Source organism: Antrostomus carolinensis, unplaced genomic scaffold, assembly GCF_000700745.2.
Source record: "Antrostomus carolinensis isolate BGI_N321 unplaced genomic scaffold, ASM70074v2 scaffold38607, whole genome shotgun sequence".
NCBI lineage: Eukaryota > Metazoa > Chordata > Aves > Caprimulgiformes > Caprimulgidae > Antrostomus > Antrostomus carolinensis.
Window position 1 is genome coordinate 1 of NW_010327325.1, and position 9,424 is coordinate 9,424.

The 9,424-nt window shown below is 38.6% G+C and overlaps 1 protein-coding gene across 3 annotated transcripts in view; it reads left to right on the forward strand.

Annotated features, from left to right (window-relative positions):
• The first annotated feature begins 950 nt into the window (after window positions 1–950).
• IREB2 (iron responsive element binding protein 2) overlaps window positions 951–9,424 on the forward strand; it is a 20,719-nt gene continuing 12,245 nt past the window's right edge. The window contains exons 1-5 of one of the 3 annotated variants that reach the window (XM_010171871.2): window positions 952–1,038; window positions 4,228–4,393; window positions 5,598–5,735; window positions 7,427–7,648; window positions 8,397–8,466. In XM_010171871.2, the coding sequence (XP_010170173.2) occupies window positions 4,311–4,393; window positions 5,598–5,735; window positions 7,427–7,648; window positions 8,397–8,466 (513 nt within the window). In that variant the 5' untranslated portion in view covers window positions 952–1,038; window positions 4,228–4,310. Of the gene's footprint in view, window positions 1,039–4,227; window positions 4,394–5,597; window positions 5,736–7,426; window positions 7,649–8,396; window positions 8,467–9,424 lie in introns of all 3 variants that reach the window. The other 2 variants (XM_029085931.1, XM_029085932.1) reach the window with 2 other exon arrangements.

Sequence of the window (9,424 nt, forward strand, 5' to 3'; positions counted from 1 at the left end):
CTGGTTATTCCTGACCACCATTTTCGTTCCTTCTTCGGTTCCCGCTGCCGCAAAAGCTGCGGCGAGCGAGGGAGGTCTTACACGTAAAGGTGCCTGCTTGTGGGGCCGAGGCGTAAGCGGTGCTCGGCTTGGTTTGGGGGGGGTAATGTGAACGGTGTGGATGCTCAGGGGACGCAGTTTTTGTTAGTTGTCAATAATGTAGCATTCGCTGTGCAATGAAAGTGTAAATGTGGTGTATTAATATCAAAACAAACAGCAAACAATGGGCAAGTGCTCTGCTGCAGGTCCCACGTGTGGTATTTGTGCTCACAGTGATGTCAGAGCTAACACCATTTTCCCCACTGCTTGTAATCTAGATTTTATTGCCCTAGGCTTTTCCTGTACGAAATTCTTTAGGCTTGGGGGAATATATAATTGGCTCTGTCCCTTTAGTTGGCTGACAATTGAATTAAAATGTTCTTTTTGTGAGCCACTGTTTCTCTCAAGTTATTTATTCTCTCCACCTAATAGCTGTTACGAGGTTTATTTTTGTCTCTTGTTTGCTTGTCATTAGCCTGGCACTTAATGCTTTATGTTTCCTACCATATTACAAACCTGTATCTCTTATCTCAGTTGGTCAGGTGCATTTATCCTGTCTTGTAGATGGCAAACTGAGACAATAAAGGTCAAACACATTCAGGCATGTGACTGTGCCAGTTACTTGCATGACCTGTATATACCTAGTATTACAGATAGTTTTAAAATTCACCTTAGTCACACATCTGCATCATTAGGTATCTCAGTCTATCTAGAAACCTTGCTATATTATGATTTACTTAACGTTCCTCTAGGACTTTATTTATGTTAAAATTGGAAATAAAAAGACGTTTTTGAGTCCTCTATCAGTTCTCAAACCTTCCATTCCTTTATGCCTGTAACTTTTTTTTTTTTTTTCCACTCCCCCCACAGGAAGCCCTTACCAGCCCGTAATTGAAGCATTAGGAAACTATCCACAAAATAAGTTCTACAATGTCTCAAAGCTTGGAGGCGCCAAGTATGGTAATTATATTTTTTAGTTGTTTGCAATTAGGATGGTAACAGCATTAACTGTGCACCACTTACTGCTGTAAAATGTTAGGAGAGGCAATAGTCAATACCTGAATTCTTAATAGATGTATTTGAAAGCTTACAATTTTCCAGTCTGTTATTGCTTTATGAAACTGGTAGGGGGTAGTACTTCATGTAGCCCTTTTTTGGTAAGGGAGAAAGTGTAGGTGTTGCTGGAGTTTTCAGCAATATTCAAAATCAGAGTAATTTATCTTTTGGAAAAAATGAAGTAACAGAGAGCTCCTATGTAGTCCTGCAAAAATAAATAGAGTTTTTACTATAATTTTGTGCTGTTTCTTGGTGTTCTAGTTTAACCTTGCCAGCAACTTCAGATAGCGGGTAACTGTGTGTTACTAGAACACAGCTTCTACTGCAGTTGCTGCAGAAACATGAGGTTTTTGTGGTGTTCAAACAATTGCTTAATCTCAGCATGTCGTTAGTATTGGGTTTCTGTGTCTGGGTGCCTTTTGAAAAAATACAAAATATGTGCACATGTGATGGGGAGGGGAATACATGCAGATGGAGAGAGCTGTAGATCAGTGTCAGCTGGAATAGGTTTTACCCTTGCAGATAACAAAAGCATACTTCATTATTCTCTCCCTTTGCTTTCACATTAAACTCCAAAAATACTTACCTGAGGTATATATTAAAGGTATTTGTTTTGGGTTTTTTTAGTTTTCCTGTTTCATAAGGTCTGCAGTACTCTCCTGTATTCACAGAATTCATTATGTGTTTCTTAACTAAAACAAATGCCAGTGGATATTTCACTTTCAAGCCATATTTGACAGCACTCATTACTTCCCTGTTGTTTGAAGGGAAGAGAGAGGGGAGCTGGTTGCCAGTGGCTGATAAAAATTTTGTGCAACAGCTGTGTGCTCTTGCAAATTTCTGCTACTTGTAATAATGAAGTTAATCTTTCAGATAAGCGCATAAAAAAGGAGATAGAATGTTTCTGTTTGTGGCTTTGTCCAGGAAGAAGCAGTAATGTGGTAGTAACAAAAGCAGTCAGTTCTACAGCAGTGTTTTGAAAAGCCTCCTGACAGGAGTGGAAATACAAACAGAAGATACTGCTTTTTGTCAAGATGTGCCATAAAGCTTGGAGCTGCAGTGGATGTTCCTAAAGATACGCAGCAAAGGAATCTAAATAGACTAGACTGAGTGTCTTTGTCTTCCAATAGAAACCTCTGTGCAGAAGTTGGAAGCCTCATATAAACAACATATTAATAAGATATTAAGTAAAATTTAGGCACAGTGTGGGATAGCACTGATAGCAAATCCAGCATCTGGAATTGCTCATTGCATTTGTTGCTAGAACAATAGTTTTGAGTTTTACTTGTTTACCTTCTGCCTTGGGGCTTCTGACTATAATCTGACAATAAGTGCCTGTTTAGGTTAATCAGATTACTAATGTAGATGTTAATTGATTTATTTGCCAATTTGCTAGGGAGAATCTGATTTTCTAGTGTTTAAAATAGTATTCAGTTATGGGGAGAATGGCAGCTAGGAAGAGCACAGGATGATTTAGGGCAGAGGGGGCATCTGGAGATCTAGTCCAGCCTCTTACTGGGACTGGAGCTAACTAGGAGAGAGTTTTTCAACCGAGCTCTGAATCTGTGAGGATAGGAATTCCACCACCTCTCTTGGTCCTGTGCTTAACCAGCCTTCCGGTGAACTTCTTTTTCCTTGTATCCAGTCACAGTGTCCCTTCCTGCAGCTTGTGACTTTTTTTTTGTTGTACTTTCACTGTGCACGCGTGGTCAGCTCGCTTGGCTTTCTCTTATCAGGGTGAGCAAACCCAGGTCTCCCAACTGTTCCTGTGTGTCAGGTGCAGCAGCCCCATAATCATCTTAGAAGGCGCTTCGCAGGATGTGATCTCATTTGTTGAGATCGCCTGTGTCCTGGGAGGCCTAAAACTCCACTCAGTGTTGCAGGTGTGAGCTTGCTAGAGCCTAGCAGAGAGAAGTAGTCACTTCGTAGCTGGTGGCTGCTGGGCAGGCTGTCAGGCAGGTACATGTATCACTGTGAGAATGTGCTGTGTAGTATTTGTAATCCAAGAAAAAGCAAAACTGTTTTCTTCTGGTAACTTGGCTTTTAAGTAAAGTGAATGGTGGCATTACAGCTGATGAGACATGTCTTTGATGACATTCTGACATTATTTTGAGTGACTTGTCTAATTAGACAACACTGAATAATATCTGAGAAAGAGACACAATGAGAACAGAGTCAGCAAATCGTGTATTAGTTTGTGGACAAACCTCTGGAGCAGGTTGAGACTACTAAATGTAACTTTTTTTTGTTAAAACTTGAACTTAATTGTTTCACTCTCTTCTTCCAACTAACTTTTTTATTTCTCACTGTTTTCATAAAGTCATTTGCCTATTTGAATGGTGCTGAAAGTTATGGGATTTGGGGAGAAATGTGAATTAATCTTGAGGTTTTGATTGCAGTGAGTAGAGACATCAGCTGTTTTTTTCTCCTCCCACTTTTTTCATTCTTATTTACAGTTCCCTAAATTTTTTTGTGCCAGAAAGCTGCTTCTAGTCAATACCTTAATCCAGAGCAGTAACAAACTAACTGAATTTGTATTTAGTGGTATGTCGTTCTTTATATTTTTATGAAATTTATTTAATTTTAGGGCACATGGCAGAATAGTTTCTGGTCTTCCTATCTCTATTTAAAAAAAAAAAAAAAATCTGGCATTGGATGCTTCTGTCTTGATATCTCAAGTAATGGAATTCACAGTTAAAAAAATATTTTTTAATATTCTGATTGTTGTTGCTTTTCACCCACTCTGATCAGTAAACCCAGCTCTGAATTCCTTGTGTCACTCTCCTGCCAGCAATAGCATACCTTCTTGAATGTCACTGTCATAACACAGTGCAGTCAAGTCATTGGTATCTTCAATTCAGATCCCATGTGATAACTCATCTTCTGCAATCTATACATTGTGCCACTCACTGTTCCATATTGTGTAACGAAGATCAAATCCAAAGGCAGCTGGAAAAGCAGGCTGCTGTAGCTCTCACCCTTCCAATCTCTAGGAAAGTGGAATTCTTTAGAAATGTGAGATTGTAATTTTTAAAACACCATTTAAGCTGAAGGTGTTGCACTAATTAAATCGGTTACTTTCCTTTACCCTAGATACTCTGCCTTATTCCATACGAGTCTTGTTTGAATCCAGTATCCGCAACTGTGATGGCTTCTTGGTGAAAGAAACAGATGCTATGAACATCTTAGACTGGAAAACAAAGCAGAATAATGTTGAAGTGCCCTTCTGTCCTGCCAGAGTTGTTCTTCAAGACTTCACGTAAGTGTGTGTGTGCCTGCATGCCAAGAACACTGAAATTATCTGTGTAAAGTCACCGAGTTGTATGTACAATTCTTTGGCTCAAAAATAAATAGCACCTAGCTTCTTAATACTGAAGTATCTCTTTTTCTCAGCAGAAACCTTTGGAGTGCTTGTGCTAGCCTGTAGATTCCTCATGATAATTACATGGGATGCAAGGATAGGAGTTGTTCTGTAGTGAACCCTGGTTTTAGTGCAGGTTGGTGAGGCTGAAGCTGTTGGCCTACAAGGAACACTTAACAGGATAAGAGACAAAACACAAATGGAAGCGGTGACATTTTGGCAGTAGCCAGATGACTGACAGTTTATTGAAATATGTAGAATTCTTGCTTGAGATAACTGAGGATTTAATACTGCTTACTCCACATGTGTATGTAATCCAGTTGAATAAATGAATAATACATATATTTAAGAAGTCTGTTAGGATATTAGCTTTCTTTGTGATTTGAGTATGGCACAGCTGAAAGGGCAGTCCTCCAGCATTTGCAAATACTAAACTGAAGCTGTTTTGTTGACTCATTAACTATGTAATTATCAAGAAGTGAGATAATTTTTAAAAAGGAATTATCATATTAATAATAAAAATGAGGTAACTTCTGCTTAGCAAGCAAAGTTGGGAAGATTTATCTAGTACTGTGTTATATAAACATTGTCCTCCCTTCAGTTTTGTACTTCAGGTACACTTATCTATGTAATAGCAACAATAATATTTATTTTGGTAAAATGCTATGAGCTTCAGAAATAGCTGGCTCTGTAAGAAAAGTAATAATACCTGTTAAGGTGTTAAAACGTATAGCACAAGCATTGTTTGCATAGCAAGGCTCAAGTATCTAAAATTTAGTTTTGTAGTAAAGTACCATCACACTTCAGAAGCATAGCAAGACAAAAGAGAAGTTGTCTTCTGTGTCTCTTCTCTATGATGTTCCCGTGCTCTTGTTTCTTTCAAACATACTGTTGCTTGTTGTGAATGAGTAACAACTCCGTTAACTTTTAAAAGCATTTCAAGTTTGTTAAAATTTAGAGAATAGAATAGTAGGTATTTATTGTCTGAAATAGAACCTAAGTAGATTTAGATTTAAATAAAGTTAAAATTAAGAAGCAGCTGGTGTATTTTAGTGAATTAATGTACCATGTTGTTATACTATTTTGGTTTTCCGTCTGTTAGTGGAATTCCAGCAATGGTAGATTTTGCTGCCATGAGGGAAGCTGTGAGAAATGCTGGAGGAGATCCTGTGAAAGTCAATCCTGCCTGCCCAACTGATCTCACTGTTGACCATTCTCTGCAAATTGATTTCAGCAAGTGGTAATGTAACTCATTTTTTTTGATGAACATTTTTGTCTGATTCCAGACTGTGGATTCACTCTGGTCTTGGTACAGTCCCATTGACTCATTTGTCATGTGTGGATCCCTGGAGCTAGCCCTGATGGTATCTGAAAGAGGACTGGAAAAAAATTGATGAAATAACACTCTTGAAGGAGAGGAAGAATGGTTGTGAGGGGTTATGGATGAAACTGACTGACAACCCAAATTCTGAGCAAGAGATTGCTGAAATAACTGGATCTGTCATGGTTTCCAGAAAATGTGTCTTGAGAGAATGAGGCAGAGGGAGTTTGTAATTTTGCTTTGCCTTGTTTTTTCTGTTAATGTGAAGCAAAACTTTTTTTTAAGTGTGACTACCTTGTCACAGCTCCAGGGAAACGGCTTGCAATCCTGCTGGATTTACTGAAGGACTGTCATTTCAGCCCACGGCTTACAGTTGTGGGGTTTTTTTTAATGGGCCTGGATTTTTACAACAGATTAAAAAAGGCTGCATGTGGTCAAATGGATGTGGGTGGATGAGTCATTTCTGTAGGCCTTCCAAATACATAACAGGAATTTCCGTTTGGTTAGTCTTAGAAGAGTGAAGAGCAAGAAGCTACAAATCAATTGTTGTGTTGCATGTGTGTTGTTCCAGTTCTGTGGTCTGTCCATTCTTGTGTCTGGGGGGACAGCTGATTCAATTCCAATTAGGCTAGCCTCAAATTATCAGAAAGACCAAGTGTTGGCAAGAGGCCCCAACGTGCTGCTTTGTAATGATAAATATGGCTTGTGTAGCTTCACTTTTGGAAAGCGTACAGGGTCTCAGCAGCTGCTGGCCTGTGATAAGGAATCCTTTGCTGCAGGATGGTTTGAGCTGCTTTTATGTAGCTTCTGTCTCCTGCTGAGCAGGGGCTCGTGGAATGGGTTGGGATTTAGACAGGGTTATACTCTGAGGCCGTGCAATATCCTGCAATTTGATAGCTAAGTATCTTTCTGTGTTACTAAAGCATAAGAAAGTGGTGGCTTAATTATGAACCATGATTTGGTAAATATTGAGAGGTAAACAGCAATTCATTTTTCACAACAAGCTTTCTTTGCTCTTGTGCAAAGACTGGATGTTGTACAAGTAGAGGGTAGTATGCTATATGGTCTTTAGTTTTTTTAAAAAAACAGCTTTTCTATCTTCTGGCTGACTTGAATAGTGTATAAAATTTATCTGAGCCTTTGAGAATTTCTATAAGAAACCTAATTAAATTATAGATACATTTCTTTCCTTGAGAAAGTTTTTGTCTGTAATCATTCCTCTGGGCATTTAACAAAACATGCATAAAATAAATATGTTCAGCAAAGGTCAACCACTTGGATGATGCTCTGCCCAAGCCTTGGAAGTTTAAGGCCCTGATTTTAGCCTTTGCAACATTGTTTGTAAAGGTTTCTGCTCTGTTGTGAGCAAACAGAAGGAGCTGTTTATCTAATGTTGATCTTTCAGACAATCCAGTTCTGTTCACTTTGTTATTACCACACTGCATTAGCCAATGGAGCTTATCCAGTGGTAGTTTACTTTGCAACAGGATTGTAGTAAAATAACAATTTTTTTCAGATAATATTTTATTTGTTGAAGGGATTGCAAAAAACAAAGGGGAAAGGGAAGAAAAATTCCTAGTGTCTAAGTTATTCTCTGTTTAATGTTACAGTGCAATACAGAATGCTCCAAATCCTGGAGGTGGTGATTCACAGAAGCCGATGTCAAAGCTTTCTCCACTTAAGGCACAGCCTCGGAAGCTACCGTGCAGGGGTCAGACTGGCTGCAAGGGGCCCTGTAGCGCCGGAGATCCAAGTCGCAGCTCAGGACAATTTTCTGCGCAGATTGAGAACACACCTATCCTCTGTCCTTTCCATCTTCAGCCAGTGCCTGAGTATGAAAGCTTCCAATTTTTAATTATTTGCACCCTTTTGTGTTGTTAAGCACTGTCTGTGACAGTACGTAGAGATGTGATTTTTATTTTTCTAAATACCTTTCTGTACTCTTCTTCACATGGGCCATAGTCAGGTTTCAGCATCCAGAAGAAGGTCTAATGTAGAAGATTTGAATTAGTGTACAATATTTTTTTTTACAAGAAGGACTTTACTAAACACAGTGCAGATGGCCAACTGTGTGACTCGTGGCTCTGATTTTTAAATTAAATTTTGAGACTTCCCTTGTTTCTTTACAAGGACAACAAAGCATAGGAGTAATTGTATGTTACAAGGTAAACCTCAATGAATGTATCGATGAGGCATTGATCTGTTCTAAAAGTAAATTTTAGTTTTTCTGTGAGAACTTTTGAGAAGTCTTTGGCTCTTAAAGAACTGAGAACTAGCATATACATCATCCCCCAGCTCCTACAGAATCTCGCAGTCCATCTGCCACTGAGTTGAAATTCAGTGTCTATCTTGCCTGTATGTAATGGCCCCGGGGAACCTCATCTATCTGCCTTCTCCAGATTTTCGGTATTACTAACAGATCATTGCATACCATTCCATCTCTGACAATTATATGTAATCTTTTCTCTGATAGACTGCAGACTTAAATGTGTCTTTCATCAAACAAGCAAAAATAACAACTTGTTCTTCTGTAATTTGAAATAAATTATGATAATGCTTGTAAACTTGATATCTTTCTAGGCCTGAGACAGTATTGAAAAATCAGGAGATGGAATATGGCAGAAATAGAGAGAGGCTTCAGTTTTTTAAGGTATGTCTGTGTACCGGTGGGCTTTGTGTTGTGTTGTGTTTTGGTTGTTTTAAGAGCTTACTCCATTTGTCTACCAGTGTTCAGGTTTAGATGATAAATTAAGTGTAATCATTTTGAAATGTCAGACTCTCAAATCTGAGTTTACAGATTTGAGTTTACGGAAAATTGGCTGATAACATGATTTATTACTTTAAACATTGTTAGGCAGCAAAGGTTGTAAATCTAAGTGTTCCTTAAAGGGTAGATAATTTTTTAAAACTGTAACTTGAAAAGGTTTCTACTATTTGATTTGCTTCTTGTCAGTGAGAAGGTAATGGACAAAGTAGATATTGATGAAGCATTAGGGGTTTTTTTAATGTTTCTTGATGAGCTCAGTGCCTGAGGTCAGAATGAGTTTCTGGAGAAAATGTTCATTTATCTATACTTGTTAGAATCTTGCTGAAGCTGGAAGTGTTGAACTGGGACCAGAGTTAAGACATTGCTGCTCTCAAACTAGGCAGCAGTGCTGGTAAACTTGTTTAATGAAAGTCTTGTGTGGTGAACATGGGCTGCTTTGTTGCTAGCCAGGGATCTGCGGCATTGGCATTTGATTTTTATCCACTAATTTAACATGGTTTAGGAATCCATTGCATCTTTCCATTTAGTTAGACTAGGAGGTTTCTTTCTGTAGTGGGAAAGTGCCAAGCTGAATCTTGGTACAAAGTTTCCATGTCAGCTTTTTTACATCTAGCATCCTGAGTTTGCATGCAGCAAGACACTTTTCTAAATTGCATCTTCAGTCTCATTCAGGAGTGTAAAACCTGGGCTGAATTCTGCTATAAACACAAGTGCTTAGGTTCTGTTGTCTAAATAATAGTCTGAGCTGTGCTGGAAATCCGTTGTGTGAACTGGAAGGTAAGAGATTTATGCAGTACTGCTTTTGAGAGGCAGGGGTGAATTACAGATTCAGCCTTCAGCA